This window comes from Phragmites australis, chromosome 13 (genome assembly GCF_958298935.1).
Source record: "Phragmites australis chromosome 13, lpPhrAust1.1, whole genome shotgun sequence".
Classification (NCBI taxonomy): Eukaryota; Viridiplantae; Streptophyta; class Magnoliopsida; order Poales; family Poaceae; genus Phragmites; species Phragmites australis.
The window spans coordinates 20386290-20407847 of NC_084933.1; the positions used below are offsets into that span (position 1 = coordinate 20386290).

Below are 21558 nucleotides of genomic sequence, written 5' to 3' on the forward strand. Positions count from 1 at the left end.
CCCAAGAGATGATGCCTCCTGGATTAGCGTTTCTGAAGATCGGATACAGGAGCATATATAGGTTATCAGCTCAATGCCAAGACCCTTCGCACGCTAAAACCCAGCCTCTGCCCCCGTCCGGTGTCCACATGTTGATCAGGATCACTTATTTGATGTCAAGGTAATTTGTCGTCACGGCCTGACTTTACTTATAAGAGTCGTCTAATCTATAATGAACGTTCAAAATTAAATTTCAACTTCAATGAGGATCCGTTGCTGGCGTCCACCTCTTGCCCGCTGTCTCGCTCTCACCTAGGCGACAGGGCTATTATCTCCTCGTCGGCAGACTTCAGTGGTGGGTCACAGCAGGGAAAAACCGATGATTTCGCCGCTGCCGCAGACTCATCGTGACTTCCAGGTCGCTATCCCACCTTGACCGGTGGCCACGTTAGTGCGTTCCCCGAAATTCAAGTTGCAAATGGCGACGACGTGAGAATCAAACCAACGCTATCAAACATTTTGCTTTCCAATTCTGACGAACGGCACATACGTACGATTACCTTCTGAGAACCTGCGACGTGCACGTACGCAACTGACGGTGGGCTTGAGCGGATGTTGCAATTTCATCGAGATTACCTTCAGCGTTTTAACAGTTTTTTTTCATAGTTTCTATTATGAATTTTTTTTAAGTTCATTCTTTTTAGTATGAGATTTTCTTTTTTCTCTTTACAATGAGAAAGTATGAATGAGAAAAGAAATTATAAAGAGAACGAAATAAATGAAATATAGTTAAGATGCTTAAAAATCTAATTCAGGATGATATTTTAACCTTAGTTTTAGGTTGTTAAAGTTTAACCCGAGACATGGCCAAATCCTGTTCCGCCCCTGGTGCCGGCGAAGCTTGTTGACTCGAGCCAGAAGAAGTGACCACGGTCAGAGTCGGTCGCGCCCCGCGGAGCACGTCTTCCACCCGTATTCGGATTCCGCCATTGACGACTGATCACACGTAACAGCGTCGCTTTCACGATGCAACTGGCCCCGCGCATGGACTGACAAACGCCTACCGTCTCGGTCTCCGGCGACTTCTCGGGAAAATTCACGTTACATGTATGTCGCTCGCGTCCCCTCCGGCGACCAGCTCCGCACCACACCTTTCGCAGGTTCTGACGAGGGAAAACGTATAAGCCGGCCCCGCATGGAAAACCAAACAAGCCGTCTCCGCCTCCACGACGCCTCCCTCCTCCTCCTCATCGTACACACCAGCGTTGCAGCCGCCGAGGCCGCCCTCGGATGCCCGGCAGACCAGGCCTCCGCGCTGCTGCGGCTGAAGCGGTCCTTCCAGCAGCCGCACCTGCCATCCTGGCGCGCGCGCACGGACTGCTGCCGCTGGGAGGGCGTCTCCTGTGACGCGGCCTCGGGGCGGGTCGCCGCGCTTGACCTCGGCGGCCACGGCCTGCAGAGCCATGGCGGCCTCGACGGCTCCCTCTTCCAGCTTGTCACCCTGCGGCGCCTCAGCCTCGCGGGCAACGACTTCGGCGGCGCCAGCCTCCCGCCGTCCGGGTTCGAACGGCTTGTCGAGCTCACCCACCTCAACCTCTCAAACGCTGACTTCGCCGGCCAGGTACCCGTCGGCATCGGCAGCTTGATCAAGCTCGTGTCACTCGACCTCACCTCCATTCAGCAGCTTATTACGCCCCTGGAGTTCAAAGAACCGAGCTTTAGAGCCGTCATGGCCAACCTGAGCAACCTGAGGGAGCTCCACCTCGACGGGGTGGACATGTCCGCCGCTGCCAGAGACTGGTGCGACGTCCTCGCGGAATCCGCCCCTCGGCTTCTGGTGCTCACCCTGCAGTACTGCAACCTCTCGGGCTCCATCCGCCCGTCCTTCTCGCGCCTCCGGTTGCTCGCCGTCGTCGACCTCTCGAACAACAACCAAGGCTTCTCCGACACGTCCCAGGAGGAGGTGCTCGCCTTGTCCGGGTCGATCCCCGAGTTCTTCGCCGAGTTCCATCACCTGACCATTCTCCAGCTCTCCAACAACAACTTCAACGGGTCGCTCCCTCGTGGCATCTTTCGGCTGGAGAGGCTGAGGGTGCTCGACGTGTCGTCCAACTCCTACCTCTCCGGCAGCATGCCGGAGCTCCCCGCCGGGAGCTCCTTGGAGGTTCTGAACCTGGAAGAAACCAGCTTTTCTGGTCAAATACCAAGCTCCATCAACAACCTGAGACATCTAAAAACTCTGGATATTAGCGGGAGTAATGGCCGCTTTACTGGGGGCATTCCCGCTTCGATCGGTGACCTTGCGTTATTGAGCCTCTTGGATCTGAGCAGCAGCGGGTTCCAAATCGGCGAGTTGCCGGCTGCCATCGGAAGGCTGCAGTCCTTATCCACGCTGCGGCTCCGTGACTGCGGCATCTCCGGTGCAATGCCATCGTGGTTTGAAAATCTGAGACTCTTGGCTGAGTTGGACCTCTCACTGAACAATCTTTCAGGTCAGTCCGTATCCTACGACTATACCCCGGCGATCGGTTTAACAGTACTGTTCTTTTTTGGCCCACTTCTCCCAAGAAAAGGAACAAATTTCCCCTATAAAAATTGCACTAATTAAATTCATTTTCGGTATATACTCTTGACAGAATAATAATGAGGATCATGTAGTGTGTTCCTCCATTCCTCCTTGTGTCAAAAGAGATAATTTACCTGTTTGCAAATGCATCATATCTAATGTTTTTGTTCCTCACAGCTTCAGAAATAAATCGAATTCGGGATTTATCCTTTTATATTTCGCAGGGCCAATAACATCCTACAGAGAAGGGTCATTCCTGAACTTAAACAGGCTACAACTATGCTGCAACTCCCTATCAGGGCCAGTTCCTGGCTTCATATTCTCTCTGCCGCGATTGGAATTCGTATCGCTCATGTCAAATAATCTAGCCGGTCCGCTCCAAGAATTCTCCAATCCTTCTCCATCGCTAGTGACCGTTTACCTGAAGTCCAACCAGTTAAACGGATCGATACCCATGTCCTTCTTGAAACTTCAGAGTTTAGAGACTCTTGATCTCTCCAAAAATAGCCTAAGCGGGACAGTACAGCTTAGCCTCTTTTGGAAACTCACAAATTTAAGTAACCTTGGCCTGTCAAACAACAAACTAACAGTGATAGTAGACGATGAGCACATCAGTTCGTCGGGTGCATCGCCCCCTCCAATCCACTATCTGGGGTTAGGGTGCTGCAACATGACCAAGATCCCCTCAATATTAAGGCATGTCGTGGTATATGACCTCGACCTCTCGTCCAACCAGATTGGTGGATCTATACCCAACTGGATATGGGCAGGCCAGGTTGAGAACATAAATGTGTTCATGTTCAACCTTTCGCGCAACAAGTTTACCGATATAGACCTGCCTCTTGCTAATGCCAGCATATACTTTCTTGATCTTAGTTTCAACAATCTTCAAGGGCCCATACCCATCCCAAATTCCCCACAGTTCTTGGATTACTCGAACAACCTATTCTCATCCATCCCATCGTACTTCATGGCACAACTGAGTAGCGCCTTCTTTCTGAACTTGGCCAACAATACACTACATGGAGGCATCCCAACTATGCTCTGTACTGCAGGCAATCTCAAATTCCTTGATCTCTCTTATAACTATTTCAGTGGTCATGTTCCATCTTGTCTAGTAGATGGACATCTGACAGTCCTGAAGCTGAGACAGAACCAACTGGAGGGGACGTTGCCAGATGATATCAAAGGAGGTTGTGCCTCCCAGACGATAGATTTGAACGGGAATCAGATAGCGGGTAAGGTGCCAAGGTCACTCTCTAACTGCAATGACTTGCAGGTTTTTGATGTTGGAAACAACAATTTCGATGGCTCTTTCCCGGGCTGGATGATGAAGCTGCCCAAACTTCGAGTTCTTGTGCTAAGATCCAACAGATTCTCTGGTCCAGTGAGTAAAGTTCCTACTGATGGTGATGAAAATACAACGCGCTCCTCAAGCTTGCAAATTATTGACCTAGCCTCAAACAACTTCTCCGGTAGTTTGGATTCACAGTGGTTTGAGAACCTCAAAGCGATGATGGTTACTAGCAGGAATGACTCCATGCTAGTCTTGGATAACAACCTTTCAGGGAAATTGTATCGAGATATAGTCGTAGTCACGTACAAAGGAACATCCCTGACAATCAGCAAAATCTTGATTGCCTTCACCGTGATTGACTTCTCCGACAACGCATTCACCGATGGCATCCCAGAATCAATCGGAAGACTTGTTTCACTACGCGGGCTCAACATGTCAGACAACGCCTTTACTGGACCAATTCCTTCTCAACTCAGTGACCTGAAGCAGCTGGAATCATTAGACCTCTCCTCGAACCAGCTTGATGGAAAGATCCCAGAGGTTTTGACCTCTCTAACCTCGCTTGCTTGGTTGAACGTCTCCTACAATCATTTGCAAGGGAGCATACCTCAGGGGGCACAGTTTTCGACATTTACCAACGCTTCTTTTGAAGGGAATGCAGGGCTGTGTGGCAAACCACTGTCTAAGCAATGCAACAGTTCGGATACAGGAACCCCTTCTTTGAACCACGAGAAAAGCTCAGATGATAGGTTACAGACCATTGTGCTGTTCTGTTTTGTTGGGTCAGGGTTTGGCCTGGGTTTTGCAATGACCATTTTGGTTCAGGTGGTCAGCATCTGCAGCGGCAAAAGGTGGTCTGCCTCATGTAAGCATGTGTTGAGGTGTATGATTGCTTGTTCATGTACGGCTTAAGTTTTGTTTTAAGAAAAGAAACAATGTTTAGTTTGAAAAGTAAGGGAGTATAATATTTTAGGGAAGGAACAGAATGTACTGGCATGCTTTTCGAAGGAAAAATAAAAAATAAAAAATTGCACTGCCATGTTACGTTCTTTAGACACTAGTATGTATTTCCAATGTCTTTCCGTTCTCCATGAAGATTGGAAGTCTTATATCACCGCGGAGCCTGAAGCAAAACGCAGGGGCCAATTTGCTGAAAGCTAATAAATAAACATAAGTGCTGGAATTATTAACGTATCAGTAGATCTTATAGTGATGCGAGCATAAAGAATGACATTACGATGCCGGCGACCGGTGCGAGATGCGGCGGGAGGAGACCTGGGATGCCGGTGGGTGCGAGTCGCGGTTGCGGGATCCCTGGGATGCTGACGGCAAGGAATTGACAGTGAAACTAGCAAAACCATACCAACCAAGAAATTAAGGCTAAGGATGACCTGCCGGGGGCTTGGGCGACGCCGCTGCACCGGGGTAGTGTGGCTTCCGCCGGCAAGCCGACGAGGCGGGGAGGGCGGACCAGCGGAGGCCAGAGGGCTCGAGCCGCGAGCTCCTCAGTCCCTGCCGTGCTACCTATGTTGGGTTGGCTGATGATTGGCTGCTTGCTACGGATTTCGGCCTCCGCTCCACTTCGGCCTCCACTGGGCACCGCCCTGGTGGCTCTTGAATATTCTACGAGCCTGATCTTGGTGGTTTTGCATTATTGCATGCCTGCTAGTCAATAAATATAACTATCCACTTTTCTTGTATCTAGGGTAAAAAATACTAATATTTAAAAGTTCTCCCATTCAGAAATGTAGTTAAAAGCTTAGCATACCAGTGGCATAGGATGAATGAAAATTGAAACATACATAAAAGTCAAAGGAAAAGGAGTCACTCATGCATAAGTTCTGTGTGCTAGAAATTCAACAACTTAATAGACTGAACTATCAACTTTGACGAAAATGTCTGTTGTAAAGAAGATGGGAAAAAGATGCAAGGATATCTTTGAAATTCTGAGTGCAAAGAAATCTCTGTCAAAATTTGGTAAAATAAAATAGGTTGATTCTTATTGGAATTCATGCAGAGCACTGTATACTCTGTACACAATCAGACACTAGCTTCATAATTATGTCAATATGCCTTCCACTCTCCCCTACACTCCCCTACACTTAAAGTTGAAGAACAACTTGATGGAAGGCTAGCAGTTTTTTTTATACGCTAACAACTGTCCTGTATTTACAGGTTACTTTGTCAATATATCCTCCACTCTCCCCTCAAATGGGGCAGCCGGGCAGGTGTGCCTGGTGTCCATTCTCATCTAAAAGAAAGATCTTCAGCACAATACAGAGAACTGGTATCACCAGTAATCATTGCAGGAGCAGGAACCATCCCTGAAATGATGAAATCTACTCCGGTCTCGAACAACAATCTCCCTATTTGTACACCTTCGAAATCAACTTCGTGGCTGAGTGGCAGTCCGTGCACACCCTCAGATTCTTCGATAACCGAATTGTTGCACCAGGGTGCAACTTCATCAGGCCAAACGCAATAGCCAGCTTCTCACTGTGATGGGAAACAGACAATTCCTTCTCACACTCATCAACATCTAGCCTTGCATCAGCTGTATTTGGGACATACCCAGCCATCCTGATCTTGTCAATCATCTCCTCAACTTTCGCGTATATCTCCTTCAACTGGGGGTGCTCACTGTCTTCAGCAAAGAACTCGAAGACCACCCCATCCAGCTCAATGAGACTACACCCTGGAGTTTTCTCGATCCCTCTATCCTTCATGTGCCTTCGAATCATTGCTGCATCCTTCCAGCGTCCCAATGATGCATACATGTTCGACATAAGTATGTAGTCACCACTATGACTGGAGTCCAATGAGATGATCTGCTTCAGTGCTTATTCCCCGATTTCAGCATTTTTGTAAACTGTGCAGGAAGACAGTAGTGCCCTCCATATCACTGTGTTTGGCTCAATCAGCATGGTTCTGATAAACTGATATGCCTCATCAATCAAACCAGCCCGTCCCAACAGATCCACAATGCAGCCGTAGTGCTCAATTCTTGGCTGGATACCATAATCCTGGATCATGCTATCAAAATGCCGGCGACCCTCTTCAACTAAGCAACCGTGACTGCAAGCCAGGAGAACACCAATGAATGTCACATCTGTGGGTTCGATATTGGCCTCATGCATAGATGAGAAGAGCTTTAGTGCTTCTCTACCCCTTCCATTGCTCGCCATGCCCTTTATCAAGGCTGTCCATGTCCATGAATTCTTCACAGGCATTGACTCAAATGCCTCGACCGCACTATCAATGCATCCACACTTTGCATAGAAGTCCACCAATGCAGTGCCAAGAACAACGGTGAGAGGCAAACGCTTCCATTTTATGTATGAATGCACCCACTTCCCTGTCTCAAGTACACCCAGGACAGCACAAGCAGAGAGCACACTGACCATGGTCACATCATTCGGCTCAACCTCAGCAACCTGCATCTCACTGAAAAGGGCAAGTGCCTCCCGGCACTGATCTGCCTGTGTGTACCCTGAGATAATTGCACTCCAAGCAACCACATCCCTGGACTGCATCCTGTCGAACAACCTCCATGCCTTACCAAGCTCTCCGCACTTGGCATACATGTCGACCAGAGCGGTCACCAAGTTCCGGTTCCCCACCATCCCCTTCTCCTCCACATAGCCCCCAATCCAGTCCCCAAGATCAGCATCACCTATTCGGCCGCATGCCGTGGTGACGCTCACCAATGTGACCTCGTCAAAGGGCGCCCCAACCTCAAGCATGCCCTTAAACATCTCCACTACCTCTTTCCAATCTCCGTTCTTGAAGTACCCTGTGATGATCGCGTTCCACATGACCACGCCCTTCTCCTCCACTGCGTTGGACAGCAGCCGCGCTGCTGCAACATCCCCACAGCTCGCGTACATGTGTATCAAGCTGCTCAGCACGAACCGATCGACCATGAACCCACGCTTGACGGCGTACGCCTGGACACCGCGCCCGACATCCAGAGAACACATCCTGGAGCAGGACTTGAGGGTGCAGGCGACGGTGTGCTAGTCGGGGCAGACCGAGGCGGCGTCGAGCATTTCGACGAACAGGTGGAGAGCGTCCTCCGTGTGGCCCGCGCGGAGGAACGCGCGCATGAGGATGTTGTAGGAAGACGCGGACAAGGGCGGGCGGGGCCCCAGGCGGAACAGGCGGAGCGCGTAGGAGAGGTGCGCCGGGGAGGCGGCGGCGGCCTCGAGGAGGGAGTGGAAGGATTTGGGCGAGGCGGTGAGCTCGCCAGACTTGAGTAGGGCCGCATGGAGCTGAGGCACGTGGCGTAGCGCCGCTCTGCCCGGCGGAGAAGGAGCCGGCGCTGGTGCGGTGGGGGCTGGGAGAGCCGCGCGGTGGCCATTCGAGTTCCCTGCGCTTAGGGCCGCTTGGCGTAGATCATATTAGAGATAAACGCTGAATCTAGAGTTTGTTTTATTAAACAGTTTAAATATTTACTCTTTTTTAAATAAAAAACTATATTTCTCAACTAAATATTTTTAATTTATAAATAATTACAGATTCTAAATTTTTGAAAACTAGATATAACCGGCTTTAAAAAAAAAATCTAAGATCTGGTCCCGCCAAACGCCCCCTTAACCGCACCAACCGGCGCATGCCGTTCGTTAGCTATCCAAGAAGCAGAACAATTGTGACACTGACACCTAGGCCTACTTTGCCTGGGCCCGCACGTCAGGGGAACATGCCCTCCGTTTAAACTCCAGATCCGCCTCTCCAGTCTCCAGTCTCGGCCCTACTCCTACCATCCTACCATGGCGGCTGCCTCGGCCTTTCCACTACTACTCGCCCTACTCCTCCTACCGGCCGCCGCGCCCGTGCGCGCAGCCTCGGCGTCGGTCTCGCTCCCTGCGCTGCCGCTCTCAACGGCGTCGCGGTGGTTGGTGGGCGCGGACGGGCGGCGCGTGAAGCTGGCGTGCGCGAACTGGGCGTCGCACCTGGAGCCGGCGGCCGCGGAGGGCCTGGCGCGGCGCGGCGTGGGGGAAATATCGGCGCGCGTGGCGGCGATGGGGTTCAACTGCGTGAGGCTCACCTGGCCGACCTACCTCGCCACCAACGCCACTCTCGCGTCGCTGCCGCTGCGGTGGTCGCTGGAGCGCCTCGGCATGCTCGAGTCCGTCGCCGGCGTGCGGGTCAACAACCCCGCCCTCCTCGAGCTGCCCCTCATCGATGTGTTCCTGGTAGGTGTTGCTCGGTGAATTACTCAAATTGTATTTCTTTATCGCCCAAGAAAACTAGGGTTATTGGTTTTATCGGGGTTGTGAGGGGTTTTACTTCTACTTTCGTCTGATTTTGGTGCCATTAACCAAGCCTTATTAATGTGATTGGCCCTAATGAGGACAAGAAGAACAATTTGACATAAACACTACCTTTGAATTGACAACTAGTATTGCAGTATTCTAGTCCTGGAAGGTAAAACAAATTTGATTAGAAGAGAAAGCAAGGTACCAGAGGTACCGAAACAGATCCAGTTTACAAGCCAAAATGGCAGCCGGAAGAGAGGAATTTAAACCCGAAAAGAGAGCAGAAAATTAATTGAGCTGGAAGGTCATAATGACGCCGGATTACGAGAATTGATAGTCTTCTCTTGCCGTAAGCTATTGGGACATTAAATAACGGTCCGTGTCAATTTTATGTTTTCTAGAAAAATAATCATTATGATGGACACGTGACTGCCTTATATTGTGGCAAGCAAGATTATGTCACGAATCAATTGAATTATAGCTAAACTAGCAGTTCACGCTATTTCTTTAACTAAATTTAGTTTCTTAAGAAGTCCAACTTTGCAGATAAGAGGAACTTGAATGCACAGTAATTCACCAGTGCTGTTTCATTTCACTCAAACAAGTTGCTTCTTGCTTCAGAAGTCCAACCTTTGCAGATTCGGGATTCCGGAAGCACAAAATTTCATCGTAGGGCTCACCAAAGAAGCTTAGGTTATCATTATCTTCCTGTTAATGTTAAGAAACATCTTTCACAAGCTGAGGGCTGAAGCCTAATGAAGAAAGATCTGATCATGTTTGCTATTTCAGGAAATGCAATAGTTGTTTAATAATTCTCCTTCTTTTGTTCTTACCCAATTAGTTTGAACAGACGATGTACCTACTACTCACCAAATTGATGGTCCAATATGAGGGTGCCTTGCAAGTATCAATGCTATAGCTAGAACAGATCTTGCTTTGTACGTTTTGTTTTGATGAGTACGATAGATGCCAACTGGTGGATTAGGTGGGTTGTTCTTTTTCCAAATCAGTTATTTAGTTAGTTGACCTGGTAACATACCAAAAGATATGGTCATGTACAGAGAACTAGTACATAGCAGAGCTCACATGTCCTATCTTTTTTGTGACATGGACAGAATACCAGACTAGACATCAATTTAAACTAAAAAAAAAATGATATCATGGGACATATGAATTCTGATAATTATAATTCTTTTGACATGGATCAAATTTAATAAACATAGGAAGTGGTGTCAGCTTTGGCCAGCAAAGGTATTATGGTCATACTTGATAACCAAATGACCACTCCAGGATGGTGCTGCAGCAGAACTGACGGCAATGGGTTCTTTGGAGACAAGTACTTTGACCCTGAAGAATGGTTGAAAGGCCTTAGTGCAATGGCGAAAATATTTAAGAACACAAAAAATGTTGTGGGAATGAGCTTGCGGAATGAGCTTCGAGGCCCCAATCAAAATGTTACTCTATGGTACAGGTATGTCGCTGTTATGGTAAAAGTCTTTTTTCATGTGATTCTTGGTAGCAGCGATTTTATTTACAATATAATTCCATCTTAGGTACATGCAACTAGGTGCTGAAGCTGTGCATGCAGCAAACCCTGACGTCTTGGTTATTTTGTCGGGCCTGGATTTTGACAACACTCTCAGCTTCTTGTTCTCAAAAAAAGTTGAGTTATCATTTACTGGAAAGTTAGTTTATGAGCAACATTGGTATGGTTTCTCAGATGGAGGCAATTGGGAATTTCAGAACCAAAACGATGTTTGTGGGATGGTTGTTGATTCTATAAAGACTAAAGGGTTGTTCCTTCTTCAACAAGGATGGCCATTGTTTTTCTCTGAGTTTGGATTTGACATGTCTGGCACGCATATTGCTGATAATCGCTATCTTACCTGCTTTTTAAGTGTAGCAGCTGAAATGGATCTGGACTGGGCAATTTGGGCTTTGCAAGGGAGTTACTATATCAGAGAGGGTATTTTAGCTTATGATGAATCATATGGATTACTATCTTGGGACTGGTGTACAGCTAGAAATCCCAGCTTCATTAAGAGGATCAAATATCTGCAATCACCATTTCAAGGTTTGGCACTTCACCTATCTCATAGCTAACCTTATCTTGCAATGTCACCAGAGACACATCTTAAATATTTAAAAAATCAATTTATTACAGATTTTGATGATATAAGTTATGTTGAAAGCAAAGCAACCTTGTTTTTCAAAACCAAAACATAAGCTTATGAATACAATGGAGTCCTGAACAGAACACTATTCCATTTTTTGTTCTCTAGAAATTAATTGTATAAATATGGACTTTGGTTCATTCGACAACATTTATGCGCTGATTTAACTCTTATAAACTGGTCATAAAATGTGGGTTTTAAATAGGACATTTTTTTGAATGTATATAAAAAAAAAACTCAACCACAGGAGAAGACGTCCTTCTGGTTTTGTCTTAAGAGGGGAGAATACCGAACCCTTTATGGAGGTACTCACATGACCTGCGAGCACTCGGGTTTGAGCCTGGGAGGGTGGCCTCTGAACATGTTTCCATTCGCTTTTCTGAATGTATAGACAAGCAAAACTGAACTCCATGGCATGTAAAAGTTCACTACATTTTGATCACGGCAATGTGTACTGAATTTTATTCAACCAGGTCATAATGGAAACATGTTTGTCTGACAGGTCCTGGTCTACCAAACAGTCGAGAGCCATACAACGTAATATTCCATCCCCTAACTGGACTTTGTGTCTTGGTGAACTCTTCAAAGTCACTTGAATTGGGACCATGTGATGAATCAAACGCTTGGAACTACACTTCAACTTATGAGCTTGTAGTGAAAAACACAGGACAATGCCTTCAAGCGAAGTCTGTTAACGCGAATGCAAATCTTGGTACTGATTGCAACAAATCCAGTTCGAAGTGGCAGTTAATATCAAATTCAAGGATGCATGTTTCAACTGAACTCACTAAAAATGGAACCAGGGTGTGCTTGGATGCCAATCCTGATGGTGCCATCACAACAAATCATTGTAAGTGCCTAAGCGTAGACCCAACCTGTAATCCTGAGAGTCAGTGGTTCAAAGTTATCTTCAGCAGTAGAGAAATACCTGGGGGGTCCTCCATCTTGCAGTTGCCATCCCTTGGACCCTGGCCTCCAACATCATATAGTTCATGATAGTATGAGAACATCCCATTTTCATATGATCAAGGACGAATACGAGTAATGCGAAGAGAATTATGTGGAATATCTGCAAAGTTCAAGCCAACTGGATCACTGTGGTCTTGTGGTCTAGAAAGTGGAAAATAATCTGCAATGTTCTCAGATTTCACTTAAGGCTTACCCAATAAGGTGGGAAAATGGGGAAGAGGTTATTACCTACACCATCTGTAGAATGTATCATCATTTAAATCACTTGAAATTTGCTAATGGTACTGAGTTTTAGAATAACTCTTGTTTGTACAAAACCACCGACAATAATTGGATTGTGCAGAATATCTTTGATTCTGTTGTTCATGCAGTTTACTCTTGTGCTTGTTTTCTGATTATTCTTAGAGTGGTACATTGTCATGGATGAAAATTTGCAGATGTAAGGTCTTGTCCAATTACCAAGGTAACACGTATGAATTGCCTCCTTATTTCGTCTCTTTATAATTTTACATGCACCGTACTACATGAGTTGGAATGCTTGTTCAACAACCTGAGAAGTTCTTTGATGCGAGGAAAGAAAGGAGCAAACTACAGAAGGAGCAATCAGGTGAAAAGGTTAATTTTTCAAGACAAAGATTTCTGAAATTATTTTGAGTCTGTCGATTATTTCTGAAAGACAAAGATTAATTTTGCATTCCAATTCCCGGGGGAGGGGGGATGCAAAATGCAATCAGGTGACAAGTGTGAACCTGAACCAGCTTTAGAGAAGTGCCTTTCGTTTTCAGTATGCTCAACTTCTTTTCGCTGTTAATTCAATTGGCTGTGCATATTGAGGCCGGCAATTCTTAACTGATTTGATTAGCCATATATGGAATCGCACGTAGTTTACATGATTCGGCAGCACTAGTCGAGCAACACATTCTTAGAGTAGAAGCAAAACAACATTGAACTTTGCGCACTAGTGGAACAACAGTACAACACAACACAATAAACAGGCAGTAAACAGATTTCAAGTACAATTCTGTGCACATTGCGCACCCTTGATTGCTTCCTGCTAATCAAGTTTATGCAGCTACGCAATTCCAACAGCTATTAATTGCACTTGATCAGTGGAGTACTACAAGTAGTAGCCAAAATCAGAATGAAATGGAGGCATGTCATCCTCAGAAAGATTTGAATGCAAGAGGTAGGTGGCCATTTTACTCCAACCCCCTACCGGCCGGCCTCCGATTTCTTTTCTCACCAGGATGTGAATTAGGAGCACAGCACTGATCTCATTACTCATTTCAATGACCTCCCTTGAAGCATATAGACTATAAAACAGTTGTTGCAGCCGAGCCTTGAATCATCGGCGAGAGCAGTTGGTCATTTGCTGAGGAGATCCCTGCACACATGTCGAGGCCCAGCGGCGCCTTGTCAGCCACCATGTTGATCCTTTGAAGCCTCACCCTTTCCTCCCCCATGGTGAAGCAAGCAACCTTGCTATAAATTAAAGCCACAGCGACCACTCTCCCTTCCTCTCCATTGCCGTCACCATGAGCTCTCCCCTCATAGCCGTGTGCCTGGTTGTTCTTGCCTTGGCATGCCAACATGGGCGGGCGGCGGGCGCGACGCTGTCGACGGCGTCGCGGTGGATCGTGGACGAGAATGGGAGCCGGGTGAAGCTGGCGTGCGTGAACTGGCCGTCGCACCTCGAGCCGATGCTCGCGGAGGGGCTGGGCAAGCAGCCCGTGGGCGCCATCGCCGGGGACGTCGCCGCCATGGGGTTCAACTGCGTCAGGCTCACCTGGCCAACGTTCCTTGTGACCAACGCCTCCTACTCTAACCTCACCGTCGCCCAGTCCTTCCTGCGGCTCAACCTCACCGAGTCACTCGCCGGCATCCGGGTGAACAACCCCAGCATCGTCGACCTCAAGCTCATCGACGCGTTCAAGGCAAGTCCAGGTCCTGACACGCTCGCTGGCGTCAAATAGACGTGACATGGTGATTTGCATGTGCATTCAGGCCGTGGTGAGCAGCCTGGGCGAGAACAACGTGATGGTGATACTTGACAACCACCTGAGCAAGCCGGGGTGGTGCTGCAGCAACACCGACGGCAACGGCTTCTTCGGCGACGCCTACTTCGACCCGGACGTCTGGGTGGATGGCCTCACCAAGATGGCCACCATGTTCGCCGGCGTCCCCAACGTCGTCGGCATGAGCCTCAGGAACGAGCTCAGGGGCCCCAGGCAGAACGCCAACGACTGGTACAAGTAAGTGATCAAGGATAACTGATTATTATCAGTAGAATCCAAGAACGATTACCATCAGTAGGAAAATGATTAGCCTGATAGCATCCGCATCAGAGAAGAAGATAATCTTGGTAATGGTATTAATACCTGTCGGCAGCGTTGTGCTACCTACCACATCGATTGGCCTTCCGCCATCCATAACCAGTAAATGAACCCAGCGGTTGGCAGCTGGCTTGGTACCTCTGCCAAAACTACTGCTGGCTGCTGCTACAGAAGCAACCTGCGCTGCTCCTGGGAAACATGTGAAGAAGAGCAATGGCCTTTCTTGCAGAGTTGCAGTGGTACTTTGCATCATTCATTCACTGTACTACCACCAGGCACCAGCATTTCATCTGCTCTGGATTCTGGAGACGACTGACGAGCTTTCAAAGCCTTGTGCAGAGAGGCAAAAGCGTACCGCACCGTGCAGCTAGCTGACAGCCACCGCGCGTGTCCACACATGCAGGTACATGCAGCGCGGCGCGGAGGCTGTGCACGCGGCGAACCCGCGCGTGCTCGTCATCCTCTCGGGCCTCAGCTTCGACAACGACCTGGCGTTCCTCAACTCGCGGCAGGTGAACCTCAGCTTCGCAGGGAAGGTGGCGTTCGAGGTGCACTGGTACAGCTTCTCCAACGGGCAGGAGTGGCGCACGGGCAACGCCAACCAGGTGTGCGCGCGCATCTCCGCCAGCGTGTCCCGCCGCGCGCTCTACCTGCTCGACCAGGGCTGGCCCGTGTTCCTCAGCGAGTTCGGCGTCGACAACCGCGGCGGCAACGCCAACGACAACCGGTACTACGGGTGCGTCGCCGCCGTGGCCGCCGACCTGGACCTGGACTGGGCGCTCTGGACGCTACAGGGGAGCTACTACCTCCGGGAGGGCGTCTTGGGGCTCGACGAGGTCTACGGCGTGCTCGACTGGGCCTGGTGCAAGCCGCGCAACGACACCGCGCTGCGCAGGATCCGCGCCCTGCAGCGGCCCCTCAGAGGCCCGGGACTCGCGGAGGCGGCGCCGTACACCGTGCTGTTCCACCCGGTGACGGGAATGTGCGTGGTGCGGCGGTCGCTGACGCAGCCGCTGGAGCTGGGCCCGTGCAACGAGACGGAGGCGTGGGCGTACAGCACGCAGCAGCAGAGGCTGGCGCTGCGGGACAGCTCGCTGCTGTGCCTCCGCGCCTCGGGCGCCGGCAGGCCCGCGCACCTCGGCGTGACGTGCGGCGACGAGCTGGCGCGGTGGCGCCTCGTGTCGGACTCCAAACTGCACGTCGCCGTCAACGCGTCAACGACTTCCGGAAGCGACGGCTTGCTCTGCCTGGACGTCGGCGCGGACGGCAAGAGCGTGGTGACCAACCCGTGCCGGTGCCTGAGCGTGGACAACAGCTGCGACCCGGAAAGCCAGTGGTTCAAGCTCGTGAGCAGCACGAGGGCCGTGGTCACCGGGAACATGCTCGCGCAGCTGCCCCTCAAGCTCAAGAACTGGAAGATTAGGTCGTTTTGATCCTAGGCTTCCACATGACCAAGAGAATTGTACGTGAGCTCAAGCTCAACACGTAAACTGTAGCACGTCCTAGAACGACGGGAGGAAGAAACACAAATACTGCCCTCGAGCTAGAGCAGTGGTCTTGAGGTAGTAAGTGATAAGCATTTGAGCACACACTTGTCCATGCCTTCCTTAGGTAACTGTCAGGAAATAATCTCTCTTCGGTAATGACTAATGAGTTTATAGAGCACTGCTTTCACAAGTTCATGTTGCGACAGAATCAGAATGGACCTTTGTTGAATTGTTCTTTTTGCAACTGTGTCTATCAGATTACAGCAGTCCAAATGACGACACAACAAAATACACAAGGCACAATTCTAATTGAAAACAATAAAATGCACAGCACACAAGAACAACAGAACATCACTTGTTGGCTTCTTTCAGAATTTTATCTCTGTGCACGCGTAATGGTTATGGAAAAAAAATTCACGGCATTGCATTGAGGGGCATCAGAATCAGAAAACAAAGGGTTCAGGAAGCTCTGTAGAGAACCTCGATGTGTCTCAGGTTGTTGTGGGACGAACGGTAGGGAAGATCAAAAGCTAGCAGGCCATCCTCTGTATAACTGAACTCTACCTCCTCTTCATCAACTCTACAAAGCTCCGGCCTGGTGGCTGAATAAGCACCGAACCGCCCTGGCCCTCGGCATTTGATATGAACTGTACTAGCTGAAGAATCAGCTGTGCTTGAAACATCGTCAAGTGCGCCACCGGAGTTGAACATGTTGATCAGTCCAAGAGGAGCAAACTGAACAGCTTCACTGAAAACCTGGTGTAAGAAACAGAGCATTTCTGTAAGAAATAAAATTTACAGTGTTTAACACATGCAAGAAGGGAAGTGAAAGGATACAAATCTGACCCTTATTGGTGAAATGGTATAGATCTCAAATGTCATAGTAGACAATGAAACCTCCAAACTTTGGTGCTTCTGAAGCCTTGAAAGACAACCTGGAAGCCGAAACAGAATGTTAATCAATCGTCATGGTGTTGCGGTGAGCTGAGAGCTTTAACTGTTAAGAAGTAACATGCAGGTGATGAAAAACTTACATGAATTGAAAGCATATACTGCAGTCTCTCCATTCCAGTTACCACAAGCTATCTCCTCAAGGGAATCTACATCTGATGGCAAGAGATGGCCAGTGATGTCGATGTTAGTAGGAGCATAAGCAATTTCTTTCACTGGCCAAACCCACTGTCCAGCTCCCTGACAATTGAACACTCCGATGACACCAGAGAAATTGTTCAAGTTCCATATTTTCAGTAGACTGCCACAAGAGTTCATGGATTAGTACTCTCTGAGAACAGCTTAGTGACAAGTGGGAGAGCTATGTTGGTGCTTATACCTTTTGCCATCCATGACTGGATCATTGAACAAACAATCACGTGTAGGACGACCAGCATACCTTGCTCTTAGGATCGAGCCATCTGGTAGAACAAGCTTTTTGAGAATATTGAAATTGTGGACTCCGGGTTTGTCGCTGCATACCATAACGAAAAGAAATGTCTGATGAACTTGTGTGTTTTGGTCCATCACAACTGAAAAAAAAAATTCTACAAACTTCACCTGACATAAACACCACCTCCACTCAGTGCTCTTGCTGCTCCATGAAATTCTGCTGATTCATGCTTGCTCTTCAGAAGCAAGGAAGAAAATTAGATGGACTGAACTATAGCAATTTGGCTAAACAAGCTACTGGACATTAAAAAAAAACTTACATGAAACATATCCCAGTCAGGTATAAAGATTTCTCCCAACAAAAAACTATTAAATGCCACAGAAGCGATGTGCAGAGTTTGCCGTGTTGGTTCCTGAGGCATGAAATCTTCTGAGGCTCTAGCAACTGCACTCTTCAAGGCACTACAAAGAACCAAGAATCATGTCAGATTCTATCTACATAGTAGCTCATATTTTTCACAGCTAGAGACATGCTACCTAAAGATGCTGTCTGAATTGTGACTCATGCAGCAGATTAGGTTGTTCCTTTTGAAGTTCTGAGTAACAGATTCCTCAAGAGCCTGCTGATACTTTCGAGTTAATGCAACACGGCCACCTAATCCACGCCCGAGAGTTTCCAACACGTTCTGCACATCAACCTTCACACCATCCACACCCACACTAGAAAGGTAGCTGTGCTGATCATTGTAGAACTCATATATATTGGCAGGATCAATGATACCCAGTCCAAATTTCTCCAAGCTGTCCATGGCTATATCCCTCAAATTCGCAACATTACCCGGAGATTGGACTGGGTAAACAAGCTTTGGATTGTACTTCTTCATGACATCAGATGTTGCTAGGACGCCTCCCCAATACCCAGGTAAAGCGTGCCACATGTATACGTACCTGTAGTTTCATATGCGGCATTTTATTCAGTAAAAATTATAAAGATTTAATTATCATAGAACTAGTATTTGATAAGAAACAAGTACTTGACTCCATGTGTTTCTTTGATTTTCTTGATAAGGTTTCCGAGATTCTTGCAGGCTTCTCCCCTAAACTTATGATTCTCCTTCAGATCAATCAGCCTCTCCGCAAACCTGTCATATTGCAATGCCAATCAGGAACTGATGAGGTGCACATTTTTATGGGTCATCGAAGGATGGAACACTAACACGGTCTGTTCAAGGAGGGCTTCGTCATCGAATTCGTTAATTGTTTCCTGCCAACCATCATCTATAATCAGAAACCTTGGCGGTGCACCTCCCTCACACAAACTATGAAACAAGAAATGCATCATAGGTAAGTGATAACTATAAAATGAAAAACGCCCTTCTGTATTCTCATCTAATACAGTATGACATTAACAAGTGTGTGAAAAGAAAACGTACAAAATCAGTTCTTGTATACCTACCTTTTAAGGCCCTCCTCAATCCCTACCGGGTTAACAGCTTTGTAAAATGCATCCCAAGTGCACCACCCAAACCAGTCCAAAATTGGAGGGATCTGAAATTTGTGATGAATTTAAGCATGAGTTGAGAAAAAACAAATAAACGTTGAGGTGCCAAGACTAATGGCATTAGCAAATTAGGTGACATAAACATGGAACTGGATAGGTTTACCTCCTTGTCCTCTATATGATTGAAAGTTCCTTTGATCTTGGATAGCATCCTAATTAAAGAAATGATTACGCAAGTGAGCCACCTATACAAAGAACAAAAAAGCCATATCCTTGTAGTTACATTAAGACTTAAGATTATCGCATTACTTGATGGACTCCTTCATAAGCTTGAAAGGGTTATCCCCTGAGTTGATGAACACTGCATCATCTGCTTCCATCGTCTGGACCTTAGGATCACCTACCAAGTACCAACAGTCCACCGTTTTCGCTCTCAGAAATCCCAACCAAAAACCCAAGCTTTGCACATTTTGATGCAAGTGAGTACTTAAACGTTATAAAATTCAGTATGTCGCAGCTGACAAAACATACCGCTCTCGAAGCAGAACTGCAGCTCGTCCTCGGGGCTCCCCTGGAGACTGGCCCTGAAGCCGCTGTCTAGAACCGGCAGCATCAGCGCGTACATCGCACTCCCCTCCGCCTCCGCAGAACCCGCCTCATCACCGGACCTTGACTCCAAGAGCAGCATCTGCGTCTCCGCCGGCACGCCCGCCGCGCCGGCGCCCGTGGCCGGGACCATCCACCAGATCTTGAACCTGAACAGGGACAGCCACCTCCACCCCCTGCACCGCACCGACCCAAGACTCAAACCTCATCGACCACGAATCGGCGGTGCGTGATGTTACGAGAACTTACTTGACCAGGGTGCCGATGGAGAACACGTGGCGGCTGGACGGCGCGTCGGCCTTGGCGCCGACGAAGGCGGCGCGCAGGGCGGTGTCGGCGTCCTTAACGCCGGCCGGGCGGAGGGAGACGTTGGGTGGGACGCGGGCGAGGAGCTCCCGCCCGCCGACCAGCAGGGACCCATGCTCGAGCTGCGCCATCTTCCGCGACGGGGGCGTGACGGTGCTGGGAGGCTGCCGGCATTGCGCGGCCGGGGAGGCGTGGGGCGAGTTCTTATACTGCGGAGAAGAAGGCCGGAGAGAGCACCGCGAGGTCAGCATCAGCCTCGTCATCGCCATGTACGAAACGTTGAACTCGCGTGCTTGGATAAGCTAAAGTATTAGTCACGTGAGGACGTGGGGTATCGCGTGAGAGTGAGACGTGGAGAAGGTGAAGGGAAGACGGGAAGCAGGAACGATCTCGAAGCTGTCGCGTGGCTTTTGCTCTGCGACTGCAACCGCGGAACCGCCGACGCTTGGTGTTACGTCCCCGGGTACTCCGGCAGACGGAGATCAGGACGATCTTGAAGCGAGGACTGGACATGGCGCCACGGCCCAACCGAAGACGGGCCGCGCGAGGAAGCCTACAAGTCTGTACCCTGATGCGGTGTGGGCCAAATGAGAGGTGACAGGATGGGTATTTAGAGAGAGTGGCAGATAATTATGATCAAATCTCTTGTACCTTAATAGTTCCTTCTCTTCTTCTTCGGTTCTTCCTCCGTTCTCTTATCTTCTTCCTCTTAAACTCTCATCTCTGTAAGAACTTAGAGAGATTAACCTTAGCAATACACTTAAGTGAAGTAGGAGGTAATAATTGATATCAGAGCACAAGTTGATCCTAGCGGAGCTACTGGATTACCTGGTGTGTTCGCGGTACCTGACGAGGGAGCAAAGGAGCTACCAGATGGCCGAGTTGAAGACCTCCAACATCGCAATCCTGTAGTCGGTGGAGGAGATGAGCCCGGTAGTCCGAACATTGACGGGCTGGAAGACATAAATGGAGGCGGCGGTGGGAGAGCTGCGGATCGAGATGAAGGAGCTAAAGGCGCAGATGCAACAACTGGGCGCCGGCGCGCGGTGGATCATCGACCCCCTCTACTCCAACTCCCGCCACATCTGAAGCGCTTGGATGATCCACGATCTGCGTATGAGGGCAACAACCTCGGGTCGATTGGCCATGGCATCGACACACCTCACCGGGGGAAGGAATTGGGGATTTTTTTCCCAATCCGCCTCCGGTCAAGGGTATGAACAGCCTAACTGATCCTTTCCATTCCCTCACAACCTTATGATTCACTATCTTGTTGCTGGGGGGGGGGGTTCTAGGGCTTATCATCATGCTCTTTCTCGCAAGGATTTTCCACCATTTGATGGGGACGGGCCCAAATCTTGGAAAATCATATGTGAAGCATGTTTTCGCATTCCACCCGATATTTGGGTTAGTATTGCAACAATGCATTTTAGTCGTAGTGATGCACTTTGGTTACAGTCCAATCACTTCCATCTCACACTATCGGATTGGGATCAATTTCTCCAAGCCATTATAGACAAGTTTGTCAAGGATGAATTCCAGCAATCTTTATGCCAATTTACACTTCTCCGACAAAATGCATCAGTAGCTGAATACGCTGATCGTTTTGATTCCTTGATGCATACTTTGCTAGCACATCACGCATTTTGGGAGCCTAGTTTCTTTGTGACTCAGTTCCTTAGTGGCCTCCGTGATGACA

At 48.6% G+C, this 21558-nt stretch overlaps 6 protein-coding genes across 6 annotated transcripts; 3 read left to right on the top strand and 3 right to left on the bottom strand.

Annotated features, from left to right (window-relative positions):
* The first annotated feature begins 1009 nt into the window (after nt 1-1009).
* LOC133888117 (receptor-like protein 39) lies at nt 1010-5040 on the top strand. Its single transcript, XM_062328247.1, has 2 exons — nt 1010-2471; nt 2770-5040. The coding sequence occupies exons 1-2, from the start codon at nt 1085-1087 to the stop codon at nt 4752-4754; spliced, it is 3372 nt and encodes a 1123-aa protein (XP_062184231.1). The 5' UTR covers nt 1010-1084; the 3' UTR covers nt 4755-5040.
* Nucleotides 5041-5839: 799 nt separating this feature from the next.
* Nucleotides 5840-6628, bottom strand: LOC133888121 (pentatricopeptide repeat-containing protein At5g48910-like). The gene is given in 2 exon segments (XM_062328251.1): nt 5840-6213; nt 6215-6628. Coding segments are annotated over 2 exon segments (495 nt in total). The 3' UTR covers nt 5840-6132.
* Nucleotides 6629-6682: 54 nt separating this feature from the next.
* On the bottom strand, nt 6683-7822 carry LOC133889517 (pentatricopeptide repeat-containing protein At1g08070, chloroplastic-like). The gene has a single exon (XM_062330013.1). The coding sequence runs from the start codon at nt 7820-7822 to the stop codon at nt 6683-6685; it is 1140 nt and encodes a 379-aa protein (XP_062185997.1).
* Nucleotides 7823-8453: 631 nt separating this feature from the next.
* LOC133888119 (glycosyl hydrolase 5 family protein-like) lies at nt 8454-12613 on the top strand. Its single transcript, XM_062328249.1, has 4 exons — nt 8454-9037; nt 10324-10571; nt 10654-11174; nt 11777-12613. Exons 1-4 carry the CDS (start codon nt 8612-8614, stop codon nt 12268-12270), a joined length of 1689 nt encoding a protein of 562 aa, XP_062184233.1. The 5' UTR covers nt 8454-8611; the 3' UTR covers nt 12271-12613.
* A 118-nt stretch (nt 12614-12731) lies between these two features.
* Nucleotides 12732-16253, top strand: LOC133888120 (glycosyl hydrolase 5 family protein-like). Its single transcript, XM_062328250.1, has 3 exons — nt 12732-14177; nt 14248-14495; nt 14980-16253. The coding sequence occupies exons 1-3, from the start codon at nt 13779-13781 to the stop codon at nt 16007-16009; spliced, it is 1677 nt and encodes a 558-aa protein (XP_062184234.1). The 5' UTR covers nt 12732-13778; the 3' UTR covers nt 16010-16253.
* A 7-nt stretch (nt 16254-16260) lies between these two features.
* Nucleotides 16261-20170, bottom strand: LOC133888118 (probable galactinol--sucrose galactosyltransferase 2). The gene is made up of 14 exons (XM_062328248.1): nt 19803-20170; nt 19479-19729; nt 19257-19347; nt 19111-19159; nt 18903-18994; nt 18664-18765; nt 18481-18588; nt 17984-18394; nt 17767-17908; nt 17615-17682; nt 17394-17528; nt 17098-17315; nt 16910-16998; nt 16261-16819 (listed from the first exon to the last, which is right to left on the bottom strand). Exons 1-14 carry the CDS (start codon nt 20126-20128, stop codon nt 16523-16525), a joined length of 2379 nt encoding a protein of 792 aa, XP_062184232.1. The 5' UTR covers nt 20129-20170; the 3' UTR covers nt 16261-16522.
* Between the last annotated feature and the right edge of the window lie 1388 nt (nt 20171-21558).

What these genes read in the sequence shown, in the direction of transcription:
- LOC133888117 (XM_062328247.1), top strand. Translation starts at nt 1,085, where the DNA reads ATGTATGTCGCTCGCGTCCCCTCCGGCGACCAGCTCCGCACCACACCT. An exon ending in CTCACTGAACAATCTTTCAG is followed by an intron (nt 2,472 to 2,769) that starts GTCAGTCCGTAT and finishes TATATTTCGCAG; the next exon opens with GGCCAATAACATCCTACAGA.
- LOC133889517 (XM_062330013.1), bottom strand. Translation starts at nt 7,822, where the DNA reads ATGTGTTCTCTGGATGTCGGGCGCGGTGTCCAGGCGTACGCCGTCAAG.
- LOC133888119 (XM_062328249.1), top strand. Translation starts at nt 8,612, where the DNA reads ATGGCGGCTGCCTCGGCCTTTCCACTACTACTCGCCCTACTCCTCCTA. An exon ending in CCCTCATCGATGTGTTCCTG is followed by an intron (nt 9,038 to 10,323) that starts GTAGGTGTTGCT and finishes TAATAAACATAG; the next exon opens with GAAGTGGTGTCAGCTTTGGC. An exon ending in TCTGCAATCACCATTTCAAG is followed by an intron (nt 11,175 to 11,776) that starts GTTTGGCACTTC and finishes TTTGTCTGACAG; the next exon opens with GTCCTGGTCTACCAAACAGT.
- LOC133888120 (XM_062328250.1), top strand. Translation starts at nt 13,779, where the DNA reads ATGAGCTCTCCCCTCATAGCCGTGTGCCTGGTTGTTCTTGCCTTGGCA. An exon ending in AGCTCATCGACGCGTTCAAG is followed by an intron (nt 14,178 to 14,247) that starts GCAAGTCCAGGT and finishes ATGTGCATTCAG; the next exon opens with GCCGTGGTGAGCAGCCTGGG. An exon ending in AACGCCAACGACTGGTACAA is followed by an intron (nt 14,496 to 14,979) that starts GTAAGTGATCAA and finishes CCACACATGCAG; the next exon opens with GTACATGCAGCGCGGCGCGG.
- LOC133888118 (XM_062328248.1), bottom strand. Translation starts at nt 20,128, where the DNA reads ATGGCGATGACGAGGCTGATGCTGACCTCGCGGTGCTCTCTCCGGCCT. An exon ending in GCCCTCCTTGAACAGACCGT is followed by an intron (nt 18,589 to 18,663) that starts GTTAGTGTTCCA and finishes GCAATATGACAG; the next exon opens with GTTTGCGGAGAGGCTGATTG. An exon ending in CCAGTCATGGATGGCAAAAG is followed by an intron (nt 17,316 to 17,393) that starts GTATAAGCACCA and finishes CTCTTGTGGCAG; the next exon opens with TCTACTGAAAATATGGAACT.